General features: G+C 47.7%; 1 protein-coding gene across 4 annotated transcripts in view; it reads right to left on the reverse strand.

The window, feature by feature from the left end:
• Positions 1 to 1968: 1968 nt before the first annotated feature.
• The window catches only part of F12 (coagulation factor XII), a 44386-nt gene continuing 33082 nt past the window's right edge, over positions 1969 to 13272 (reverse strand). The window contains exons 8-15 of one of the 4 annotated variants that reach the window (XM_077326205.1): positions 10407 to 10487; positions 8306 to 8480; positions 7962 to 8062; positions 7598 to 7874; positions 7353 to 7489; positions 6692 to 6835; positions 6112 to 6260; positions 1969 to 2226 (exon numbers count right to left, since the gene is read on the reverse strand). In XM_077326205.1, the coding sequence (XP_077182320.1) occupies positions 2071 to 2226; positions 6112 to 6260; positions 6692 to 6835; positions 7353 to 7489; positions 7598 to 7874; positions 7962 to 8062; positions 8306 to 8480; positions 10407 to 10487 (1220 nt within the window). In that variant the 3' untranslated portion in view covers positions 1969 to 2070. The remainder of the gene's footprint in view (positions 2227 to 6111; positions 6261 to 6691; positions 6836 to 7352; positions 7490 to 7597; positions 7875 to 7961; positions 8063 to 8305; positions 8481 to 10406; positions 10488 to 13272) is intronic. The other 3 variants (XM_077326206.1, XM_077326207.1, XM_077326208.1) reach the window with 3 other exon arrangements.

A 13272-nucleotide genomic window follows, 5' to 3' on the forward strand; every position in this document is an offset into this window, starting at 1 on the left:
GATGTCCATGGACTACAATTCCCATGAGCCCTGCCAGCGTTTGTAGTCCATGGAAATCTGGAGGGCTGCAGTGACTACCCCTGACCTAGAAATTACAACTGGTACAAAATGCAACTGCTAGGGTCCTCACTGAAACATCTTGTAGGGCCCATATCCAGCCTGTGCTGAGGTAACAACTGACATTGTACTCCCCTGAGCTCCCTGTCCTCCCCAGGTTCTACTTCCAAATCTCCAGGAGTTTCCCAATTGGAAGTGACAACCCCACCCCCTCATTTGCCAGTGTCCATGGGGGATCTGGCAAGTCTAACATTGATTCAGCAGTGAGCTTAAGACCTCACGTGGATTCTGTCTTTGTGCTGTTTACCAGTCTTTCTTGACAGCAAATCTTAGTGCATGCCATGGTAGCATTCTCAATTCTTTTTACAGGTTTGTGAATCCCTGGACCAAAGGTGTGGTATAGACTGGACGTGTGGCCCTGCAAATGCTGCAGCATAAAGGCTGGATTCCTATTAAAAGATGAAGGCACAGGGAGAGAAAATTTCAGGGTTGAATAGCCGAGGTTTGTCTTCTGGCAAGCTTGAGCAGCAGTCAAGATAATGCTGGTATGTCTCCATGTCAGAACAGGATGTTAGTAACTGGATTTACTTTCTGTAAATCTGAATATGGGCTGCCCTCTGGTGTTCAGAGTTCTTTAAAAATCACTTTGTTGGGACAATGAGGGGCATGGAGGGGATGTTCTTCCAACCTTATCTTTTTCTTCATCAGCTTCTTTAGTTATTCTTACATACTTGGCAGTTCCATCCTAAAAGCTGTTCCATGGAGAGCCATGGGTGAGCTTTCATAGGCTCCTCAGTTTCCATGGCTCTATGCAGGGCAGGTTCCAGAATTTGGGAGGCCCTCGGCAGAGACTCCCCAGTATTCTCTCTTCTTTGCCCACCATGAGGCCCTGCTCAGATCTCATTCCCTCCCACATCTCCTCATGTCCTCCCTCTGCCTGTATATCTTTTCCTTGGCTGCTTGCAAGACCTCCCACTGCCCATGCTCACCACCACCTGCATCTCCTGCACCCTTTTCCTGGTGGCACCAGAAATTATGGGCAGCTAGCAGCACAGGTGGTAGTGTCCTAACAAGTGAATGGGGAGTGGAGTTAGCAGTAGGGTCACCAGCTCCAGGTTAAGAAATACTTGGAGAGTTTGGGGGTGGAGTCTGAGGAGTGTAGAGTTTGCAAAAAGAGAGGGACTTCAATGGGGTATAATGCCCTAGATGGCAGCAATGGGCCTTTCTGAAAGCTCCAGGACCTGGCACCTGCTCATATCAGAGTATACTAATACCAGACCTAGCTGCATGGATTTGTACCTTCCTCTGCAGGCTCTATTTCGCTTCCTCAGCTATCCCGGAATAGCACAGAGGTTGCTCTCCAGTACACTGGAATATGAGGTGTGTGGGAAACAGCTGTGCTAGTGCTCTGGGGGGAAGAATAAGGGCACGAAGAAGATGCAGACTTCCAGTGCATGGGAAGAATTAACACCTTTAAAAACCTTTTGACTGGATTTTTATTTTGCTTAACAAAGCCAAGCTTAAGTTGAATATCCTCTCTTCTTTTGGAATACCCCTGATATTAATTTACTATTTAATAGACTAGTGGAGATTAGGGTTGCCATATTCCAGGTAGCAGGTGGAGATCTTCTGCTATTACAGCTGATCTCCAGGTGAGAGTTCACCTGGAGAAAATGGCCACTTTGGAAGGTGGACTCTATGGCATTATGCACCATTGAACTGCCCCCCCTTCAACCCCTCCTCAGGCTCTACCCCTGAAATCTCCAGGTAGTTTCCAGCCCACAGCTGGCCTCTGGCTTAGCCTTCAGTAACCATTTGTGTGTGTACACACAAGAAATCTATCAATCCCAGACAGCACTAGCATATCTCAGAAAAGATAATATCAACATATGACAATGATCCTAGGCCATATTGGTGGGGAATTGGTTTATTTTTATGATAACATATAGGAATGACATTTTGGGGACTGTAGAACACTCCTTGTCAGTGAGTGAGTCTGCGCTCTTTCATTCACTAGTGCATCTTGCTTTGGATCCAGCCAAGGTAGTGAGCAACATTAGTGTAGACCCCAGGCTTGTTCTCCTGGGCACAGCCTGTGCCCCAGCTGACAATGCCACGAAGGATGGCCTTATTCTGCTCCTCACACACGAGTGGCCCACCAGAATCTCCCTGCAGCACAGGGGGAAGACAGATCAGCAAAGGCTAGGACCTACCATGACTACTGCAGAGGAAAGGATGAGCAGTAATGGGTTTAAACTACAAGTACAATGATATAGGCTAAATATCAGGGGAAAATTTTCACAGTCAGAGTAGCTCAGCAGTGGAATAGGCTGCCTAAGGAGGTGGTGAGCTCCCCCTCACTGGCAGTCTTCAAGCAAAGGTTGGATAGACACTTTTCTTGGATGCTTTAGGACAGGGATAGTCAACCTGTGGTCCTCCAGATGTCCATGGACTACAATTCCCATGAGCCCCTACCAGCATTTGCTGGCAGGGGCTCATGGGAATTGTAGTCCATGGACATCTGGAGGACCACAGGTTGACTACCCCTGCTTTAGGATGCTTTGGGCTGATTCTGCGTTGAGCAGGGGGTTGGACTAGATGGCCTGTATGGCCCCTTCCAACTCTATGATTCTATAATTCTATGAGTCTACTACTAAAACCACCACGTTTAATATTTTCTTAGTAAGGTTGGGTTGTCTATTTTTAGTATTTGAGGACCTGGCTAGGTTCATTGCTTCCCGAAGCCCAACCAATAATTACAAAATCTTTCATGTTCAGTTCTAATAAATGAAAGAAGAATGTTAATTAGGTTAGAGAAGAATAATTTGGCAGTGTAAGAGTAACCTAGCTATTATCAAATGGCTATACTGCAAATTTAAACTTTACCATATGTTGCCATTGTTTTGAGTATTGTGATAATTTGCATTTCTGCAATCTCCCTTTCTAGTCTGTTCTTGAAGTTCCTTTACAATAAAACAGCTACTCTGAGGTCCCTTACTGAATGTCCTGGAAGGTTGAAGTGTTCCCCCACAGGTTTTTCAGTCCTGTGGTTTTTGATGTCAGACTATTGTCCATTAATTCTTTGGCGGAGGGTTTGACCTGTTTGCCCTATGTAGAGAACACAATTACTGGACCTAACGACATCACCTACACCGTTAGCTTATTCACTTGCTCATCTTCTAACATTGTATATGCCATCAAATGCCAACAATGCCCCTCTGTTCTCTACACAGGGCAAACAGGTCAAACAACACTCAAAACAATGGCATACCCTGGACTCAACAAGTACACACACACACACACACACACACATACACACAGCAGCTCAGTCTGAGGAAGAGTGCATGCACTCAAAAGCTCACTCCTTGAATAAATCGTTGTTGGTCTTAAAGGTGCTATTGGACTCTGGTTTTATTGTGCTACTTAGACCAACACGGCTACCCACTTGAATCTTCTCACAAACAAGTTCAGTCTGACTGTCACTGATAAATCCAGCAGCGACAAAGGAGGATTTGGCCAGGTGGATATCAAAGACACCTTTGTTTTTCATGCACAGGCTTAGAATCATAGAATCATAGAATCATAGAGTTGGAAGGGACCTCCTGGGTCATCTAGTCCAACCCCCTGCACTATGCAGGATACTCACATCACTCATCCATTGAAACTTGCCACCCCCTTGAGCCTTCACAGAATCAGCCTCGCCCTCAGATGGTTATCCAGCCTCTGTTTAAAAATTTCCAAAGATGGAGAACCCACCATCTCCCGAGGAAGCCTGTTCCACTGAGAAACCGCTCTAACTGTCAGGAACTTCTTCCTGACGTTTAGATGGAATTTCTTTTGAATTTCATCCCATTGGTTCGGGTCTGTCCCTCCAGGGCAAGAGAGAACAACTCTGCTCCATCCTCTAAATGGCAGCCTTTTAAATACTTGAAGATCCCCTCTTAGTCATCTCCTCTCTAGGCTAAACAGACCAAGTTCCCCCAACCTTTCTTCATACGTCTTAGTCTCCAAACCCCTCACCATCTTTGTTGCCCTCCTCTGGACACGCTCCAGTTTGTCTACATCCCTCTTCAACTGGGGTGCCCAAAACTGAACACAATACTCCAAGTGAGGCCGAACCAGAGCAGAGTAAAGCGGTACCATCACCTCCCGTGATCTGGACATGATACTCTGTTTGATACTACCCAAAATCCCATTTGCTTTTTTAACCACTGAGTCATGCTGCTGACTCATGTTCAATGTGTGGTCTGCTAAGACTCCTAGATCCTTTTCACACATGCTACTGCCCAGACAAGCCTCCCCCACCCTATATTGGTGCATTTGGTTTTTCCTACCTAAATGCAGAACTTTACATTTGTCCCTGTTGAACTTCATTTTATTCTGTTTAGCCCACTTCTCGAGCCTATTAAGATCATCCCGAATTCTGATTCTGTCTTTTGTTGTTTTTGCTACCCCTCCCAGTTTAGTATCATCTGCAAATTTAATAAATATCCCCTCTAATCCCTCATCCAAATCATTTATAAATATTTTGAACAATACAGGCCCCAGGACAGATCCGTGGGGTACTTGTCACTCTTTTCCAAGAAGATGCTGAACCATTAACAAGTACTCTCTGTGTACGATTTGTCAACCAGGTATTGATCCACCTGACAGAATTAGGATCCATACCGCATTTTACCAACTTGTCAACAAGAATATCATGTGGAACCTTATCAAAAGCTTTACTGAAATCCAGATAAACTATTACCCACGGCATTTCCCTGATCCAACAAGGTAGTCACTTTTTTGAAAAAAGAGATAAGATTGGTCTGACATGACTTGTTCTTGCGAAACCCATGCTGAGTCTTAGAAATCACAGCTCTCAGTTCCAGCTGCTCAAGGACTAAGTGTTTGATGATTTGTTCCAAAATTTTGTCAGGTACAGAAGTCAGGCTGATGGGTTGATAGTTACCTGGATCGTCCCTTTTCCCTTTCTTGAAGATGGGGACAACATTTGCCCACCTCCAATCATCTAGCACCTCACCTGTTCTCCAAGAAGTGTCAAAAAGAATGGACAGAGGTTCAGAAATTACATCTGCAAGTTCTTTTAGTACCTTTGGATGCAATTCAGAGGACTTTGCTTCATTTAAAGAACCTAGGTGTTTGTGAACTGTTCCAACAGTGATCCTAGGCCACCATTCCCATTCCCCGTGTTGTGTTACGTTTTTGCCATATTGATCACTATTTCCCTCACAAGAGAAGACTGAGGAGAAATTTGTTATAATTTCACTTTCTTGTCCTCGCAGTGGTCATATGGTGTCCCCATTCTTTTTCTTACTTGAAATATAACTAAAGAACCCTTTTTTGCTATGTTTAGCATTTTTTGCTAGCCTAAGCTCATACTGAGCTTTAGCTTTTCTAACAATCTCCCTTCAATTATTGGCTTCTTTGCAAGGAAATAGGACAACAAAACAAAACATTTTAACAGTCAGTGAACTGTTTGAATTTCTGGCCAATAAATGTTATATGGAATCAGGAACATGTATGAGAAGCCCAAACATACCGTAATAATGTACAAATGTGGGAATGAAATGTGTGTGAGAAGAACTGGGAGAAGAGTTGAGAATAATGTGCACTTGGTTTGTCAAACTCATAAGGTCCTACTAATCTCCAAGCCCTTCCAAGATATTAGAAGGGTGGCTTTGTCCCGTGTTTAATATCCCATAAGCAGGCTATAGCCACCAGGCACAGTAACAGAAATATAGGAAGGTACTGTGATAGGGGATGGCTGGAACAGCTGAAATCAGCAAGTGCAAAAGTTGGACTGGGGAAATAACAGTGCAAGGTAAAGAAATCTGACACTTTTAGTTGTGGTGTTTCAATTTGTCTGTGAAGTAGAATATACAGCCAGTGCTTAGCCTGTAGATTGCCTGGATTCTCCGTGGTTAGTTAAATGGGATTGCATAGGAGAATCTACCAGAGCAAATGGCTGACTCAACCCAAACTTGGCAGTTGGCAGAGGGATGCCAGAGACCTCCCTGTGTTGCCTTTTCCCTTACTTCTCAGTGGGCTCACCTGGCAAGCATCACTTCGTCCATCCATGTATCCTGCACACAGCATTTTTGGTGTAACACGAGTCCCATGTACATTAATGGCCTGGCACTGCTCATGAGGAATGACAGGCACATCTGCCTCCTGCAGATACAGTGAAAGCTTGTCAGCTCCTGGAAGAAAAGAACAGGACCCCAAGAAGGCAGTATATCAGAACAAAAAGTGGTCAGTTTATATCACAGGGTGCTAAGCATCCGGATTTTATGAGTGGGATGTAATGATTCTCCTTAAGAGGGCTGTCATTTGCACTGGTCCTGTGGCCACTCCTGCATAACAACCACATTCAATGACTGCCTGCAGACTCAGGCAGACTGATATGAATTAAAGCCTCTTGACTCTATAGGTGGAAATCATGCTAACAGGTTGCTCCGAAATGAATGGCCCCTTTGGAAAGTGTGAGAAGGAAAGGGCAGAGAAGCCAGTAAGACAGCATCATGCCTTTTGCTCACGTACAGACTAGTAGGGAATATGATGGTGGACAAGATTTGGATTTTTACAGAAAGGATAAGGCCTGTCAGCACATCTTGCTGTGTTTCCTTCTGACCTTCATACAGGTGTCCCCAACCAGCAACCTGGCACCGATTGCCTTCATCATAGATCTCCACAGAACTGGGCAGGCACACAGGTGAGACCGCGTGTGAAAACTCAGCACACTCTCCTGGTCCATTCTCCTTCAATCGTACCAGTGCTTGGGAGAGTGTAGGCATCCAGTTAGTATGACAGTCTCTCGTTATAGTGAACTGAGTGCAGGGGAGGGGGATTTCTATAGAGCTAATGAGTGAAACCATTACCTATCTTTATGGAGAGTTGTTGAACTTGGAACACTCAGACTGAAGAGAAACTACCCACCACAAGGCTTCTGGCATGACCAAAATCCAGCACTGTCCTTTCTTTTCCCTTTTGGGACCATATAGCATTGATTAGAACCTTGTGGTTCCATTAAAAGAGGAACCAGCTTATATTTTGACTCATTTTTGATCCTACAACCCAAGGTTGAGATCCATTGGACTCAAGAAAGGTTAACCATTAAGATGAGGCATTTCAGGTTGTGGTTGGTTGATCTAGTGAGAACCAAAAAATGGTACATAAAGAAATCAGGCACAGGGGTGGGACTAGATGTTCTATGGGTGTTCAGAACATAGACATGGATGGCTACCTCATCTGTGCATGGGGGGGGGAGGAGACATGCAGGAAGAGGTTCTCACCAATGTCATGGTGCTTGTTGATTGCAGAGTAGTTCTCATGCAGTTGATATCCCTGTACTTGAAATTTTATGGAGCCTTTGGTGGTGACATTGTAGAGGGTCTGGCCCAGCACAACAGAAATCTGGGAGACAGCTGGCCTAGAGTACAGAATCTTTGATCAGCAGAGCCCTTCACCATCAGATCTGGGTGCTGTAGATTCAATATCTGGTCTTTTAGCCATTTTGGGAAACCGCAGCAAGACTTGCCTTCTCTCCAGACAGTGTGCAGCAGTCAAGATCCAGCATGAATCAATGAGGCTCCCTCCACAGAACTGCTCCCCCACATACATGGCAGCCATGTAGGGATGGGCATCCGAATGGGCCACCATGCCCCCCACCACACGACTTCTCTGGGAGGCAGTCTTCGTATAGCGTTGTCCACACACTGGAGCTGAGCCAGCACTGGACTGGGTGCTACTGGCCCTGTCTGGAGACTCTGTCACTGATTCCACGTGCTTTCCCGCATGGATTGTACTCTCACTGTCTGCCGAAAAAGCAGCATGGCTCATTCATTTCTGTTTCATTCACTCACACCTCATTCTTTCCTACTAGAGAGAATGGTATGCCTTACCATTAGTGTGGGGAGAACAACGAGAGACATTGCAGAATCCCCAGTTGAGCTGTTTATCTCGCAGCACATAGCACCATGGCTGTCTGTCATTATCTGGGTTTCTGCATAAACAAAGTGTCCAATTCTGTCTCAAACAAGATCTGCACTCAGTAAGTCTTGTCCCTCCTATCATTTGTTTCTTCTGTACCCCTCTCCTTGGGTGCAGTTCTGGCTGTTCCCATCCCTGGAATTTCTCCTCAGCCAGACAGTTCTTTCACGTCCCTTTTACTGTCTCTCATAAAGTCTAACACTTACCCTATTACGTGATATACATACCCACTCACTACATTCAAGACACAGCTTACCTGCAGAATGCATGCGACCCCAGTCCTAGACTAACAGCATTTTCCAAAGTGTTGCTGGAGTACTCATGAAACAGAATGGGAGAGTCCCAAGGCAGGCAAGGTTCCCCCAAGAAAGTGTTTTGAGCAAAACCTCGGTACAGGTGCCCATTCCCACTGAAGCAGGTGTGGGAGTGATCTAGGGAGCAAGAAGTCCAACAATTAAAACTGGAAGGGGCTTTAGAAGGCAATGCTTATGAACCCTCTACTTGCCCTTTTCCAAGAAGACAACATGTAGTTAAGAACATCATATGGTTAAGAACATAAGAGCCCTGCTGGATAAGACCATTTGTCCACCTAGTTCAGTATCTGGTTTTACATAGCGGACCACCAGTTCCTCTGGAAGGCCAACAACAGGATAAAGAGGCTGAAACTTCCCCCTGATGTTGTCTCTTGGCTCTAGGATTCAGAGGTTCCCCTCAGTCATAGAATCATAGAATCATAGAATCATAGAATCATAGAATCATAGAATCATAGAATCATAGAATCATAGAATCATAGAATCATAGAATCATAGAATCATAGAATCATAGAATCATAGAGTTGGAAGGGGCCATACAGGCCATCTAGTCCAACCCCCTGCTCAACGCAGGATCAGCCCAAAGCATCCTAAAGCATCCAAGAAAAGTGTGTATCCAACCTTTGCTTGAAGACTGCCAGTGAGGGGGAGCTCACCACCTCCTTAGGCAGCCTATTCCACTGCTGAACTACTCTGACTGTGATATCTAGCCTATATCGTTGTACTTGAAGTTTAAACCCATTACTGCATGTCCTCTCCTCTGCAGCCAACAGTCACTATAGTAGCCATTGATAGACCCTTCCTCCATGAATCTATCTAGTTGCCTTTTGTTGTTGTTGTTGTTAGGTGCGAAGTCGTGTCCGACCCATCACGACCCCATGGACAATGATCCTCCAGGCCTTCCTGTCCTCTACCATTCCCCGGAGTCCATTTAAGTTTGCATTTACTGCTTCAGTGACTCCATCCAGCCACCTCATTCTCTGTCGTCCCCTTCTTCTTTTGCCCTCGATCGCTCCCAGCATTAGGCTCTCCTCCAGGGAGTCCTTCCTTCTCATGAGGTGGCCAAAGTATTTGAGTTTCATCTTCAGGATCTGGCCTTCTAAGGAGCAGGCAGGGCTGATCTTCTCTAGGACTGACCGGTTTGTTCGCCTTGCAGTCCAAGGAACTCTCAAGAGTCTTCTCCAGCACCAGAGTTCAAAAGCCTCAATTCTTTGACACTTGGCCTTCCTTATAGTCCAACTTTTGCAGCCATACATTGCAACTGGGAATATCATAGCCTGGACTAGATGCACTTTTGTTGGCAGGGTGATGTCTCTTCTTTTTAGGATGCTGTCTAGATTTGCCATAGCTTTCCTCCCCGGGAGCAAATGTCTTTTAATTTCTTTGCTGCAGTCCCCATCTGCAGTAATCTTGGAGCCCAGGAAAATAAAATCTGTCACTATCTCCATTTCTTCCCCATCTATAACATCGTTCCATGGTCAGACCACCATGCCCTGAAGGCTCGACTGAGGATACCACCCCCTCTCCGTTTGGGTGACGGACGTATTCTAGTCCGCCCGCGGAGACTCATGGAATCTGAGAGATTCCTGAATGCCCTGCGGGACCCGATGCCCTCCGGCACCTCGTTGACGGCCTTGGTGGAGGACTGGCAGTCCCGCCTTACGGCCGCCATTGACGAGATTGCTCCTAGGCGCCCTCTCCGCCTTCGCCTCAAACAGGCTCCATGGTATTCCCAGGAGCTTCGGGAGAGGAAGAAGGAAGTGAGACGGCTTGAGCGAGTGTGGAGGAAGACTCGTGATGAAGCTACAAGGACATCTCATCGCACGCTTATGAAGGCGTATGAGATTGCGGTGAAAGCGGCGAAACGAGACTTCTACGCTGCAGAAATCGCGTCCGCAAGCTCTCGCCCAGCACAATTATTTAAGGTAATTAGATCACTTACCGCCCTGGAAGAAGGGCGACAAACGATAAGGGAATTGGAATTGAGCTGTGTGGCATTATCGAGCTATTTTGCGGACAAAGTCCTGTCGCTCCGCCGTGACCTACCTGCCACGATTGATACAGTTAGTGAACTGGAAGCTCCGTGGCCGTCAAGGGGGTTAGTGTTTGATGGCTTCAGGCGGCTCTCTGTAACCGAAGTGGACAAGTTACTGGGTTCAGTGAGGGCGACCACTTGCCCCTTGGATCCCTGTCCGTCCTGGTTGCTCAAATCGGGCGACCAGCGGATAGGAGGCCCCTTGAGGGAGATTGTCAACCTCTCCTTAACATCTGGAGAGTTTCCCAAGGGGCTCAAGGAAGCAGTGGTACGCCCCTTACTGAAAAAGCCATCATTGGACCCGCGGAACCCCGCCAGTTACCGCCCAGTTTCGCATTTGGCGTTTCTGGGTAAGGTGATAGAGCGGGCCGCAGCAGACCAACTCCTAGGTTTCTTGGATGAAACTTCGGCCCTCGACCCATACCAGTCTGGCTTCCGCCCTGGCCACGGGGTGGAGACCGTGCTGGTTGCCCTCACGGATGATATCCGGCGCCAGCTGGATCGGGGCGGCTCCGCCATTCTCGTGCTTCTAGACCTGTCGGCCGCATTTGATGTGGTCGACCACGAGTTATTGGTACACTGCCTCGCCGGAGCTGGAATAAGGGGGACTGCGCTTCAATGGCTGGTCTCCTTCCTCCAGAACCGGACGCAGAGGGTTGCGATGGGGGAGAGTATGTCGAGCCCTTGTGAGCTCCCTTGTGGGGTTCCGCAGGGGGCGATACTCTCTCCCACACTTTTTAACATCTATATGCGCCCTCTAGCCCAGCTGGTCCGGGGCTATGGGCTGGGTTGCCACCAATATGCGGATGACACCCAGCTCTACTTCCTAATGGACGGCCGGACGGACTCCACCCCAGATACATTTGCCAGCTGTTTGGAAGCGGTAGCTGGATGGCTCAGGCAGAGTCGCCTGAAACTCAACCCCTCCAAGACGGAGGTCCTGTGGCTGGGCAGAAGAGGGCAGGACCAGGAAGCGCGCCTCCCATGCCTGAACGGGGTGCAATTAACACCTGCACCAGTTGCCAGGAATTTGGGAGTGACATTTGATGCCTCCCTCTCTATGGAGGCTCAGGTCACCAATGTAGCTCGGACGGCATTTTTCCATCTTCGCCAAGCCCGGCTACTAGCGCCCTACCTGTCCTCGGAACACCTGGCCACAGTGATCCATGCAACGGTCACTTCCAGATTAGACTTCTGTAACTCGCTCTACGCAGGCCTTCCCTTGTCTTTGACTCGGAAGTTACAGCTGGTCCAAAATGCGGCTGCCAGGGTCCTCACTAGAACACCTTTGAGGGCCCACATTCAGCCGGTGCTTCGTCATCTGCACTGGTTACCAGTTTGTTTCCGAATCAGATTCAAGGTATTGGTATTGACCTTTAAGGCTATACGCGGCCTGGGTCCCGTCTACCTGCGGGACCGCTTGGTTGCTTATGCCCCCCGCAGGGCACTCCGCTCTGCGGGTATGAATTTACTGGTTGTCCCGGGCCCACGGGATGCTCGCCTGGCCTCGACCCGGGCCAGGGCCTTTTCAGTCCTGGCCCCAACCTGGTGGAACGAGCTCCCAGAAGAGCTAAGGGCCTTGCAGGATCTACCAGCTTTCCGCAGGGCCTGTAAGACAGAGCTCTTCCGCCAGGCATATGGTTGAGGCCAGGGCAGCTCTCCCACTAATCCATCAGAGGATCCCCTCCAATATTGAGGGCCATTTCGCACGGCTTCAAAATAGCACAATGGTTGCTAATTGAAAACGCTACTAATTTGGAATAACCCACGACGTCGTAGACAATCTGCAACACTCCTGAAACCGACCCGCAAAAAGCGCTTCGTTGTAGCGCTTTCAGGGGAATCCCAAAAAGTGGATTCACCCTCCGGAAAGCGATACACTCCTGCAACCAATCTGCAACAATAGCGATAAAGACCTGTGCGTTAACATTGTTGCGGTTTCTTCAGAGTCTCTCCTCCTGAGCCTGTCCTCCAAACTTCCGGCGAAGCGATCACCATTTTTTTTTCCCCGAGCGAGTGGAGATCAACGCACCGGCGAGCCTCCGTTTAGCCAGTGAGGCTTCCCAGGCTGCAGTCCCTCCTCAGAGCTGTTTACAGTCACTAAGCACAAGAAGCCCGCAGAAGCCCGTTTGCTGATGTATTTTCCCTTTATTTTTCACACTGTTTCGGCTGAAAATCGCGCCCGTGAGGGGGGGGGGATTTTTTTTTTCCACTCGGAGGCAGCGTGGCCACGATCAAATGACAGCTCAAACAGAGGCTTCCCGGCTTCAGTCCCTCCCCTTCAGTCACTAAGCACACACATTTCACACATTCCATTCAGCCGAAAATCGGGCCCGTGAGAGGGGGGGGATTTTTTTTTTTCACTCTGAGGCAGCGTGTTAACGATCAAACAATCAAACGACAGCTCAAACACCCCAGGCAGCTGGATGGGTCTCTCCGTTGCAACGAATCTACCCAGATTCGTTACAATGGGTCTGTTTTTTTTTTTTTTAAACCTTCCTTAAAGGGAAAGGGGCTGTTTGGGAGCATGCTAACGGCTGCCCATTGGCTGCTTGACGGCCAGGGGCGGGACGAGCTTGGCAATAGCGCTTCCTTTCTAGCGATTTCTGCCAAGACCGGAAGCCTGTGGGAAACTCTAAAAAACGCAACTGATTCCACTACAAAGGCAGGTATGCATAACGACGAATTCCACTATTTTAAATGGCGATTTTTCATTCAGTGACCAATTTGCAACAAAGATCCCCGTGCAAAAAGGCCCTGAGATCTCTAACACCGAGATCATGGTTAGATGTATTGTATTGGTGCCACCCTCTTCTGAACATTATTCTCTCCACCAGGCTGAACTAAGATCAGAATTGTGACCACCGCCGCTATATG

This window comes from Paroedura picta, chromosome 3 (assembly GCF_049243985.1).
Source record: "Paroedura picta isolate Pp20150507F chromosome 3, Ppicta_v3.0, whole genome shotgun sequence".
NCBI lineage: Eukaryota > Metazoa > Chordata > Lepidosauria > Squamata > Gekkonidae > Paroedura > Paroedura picta.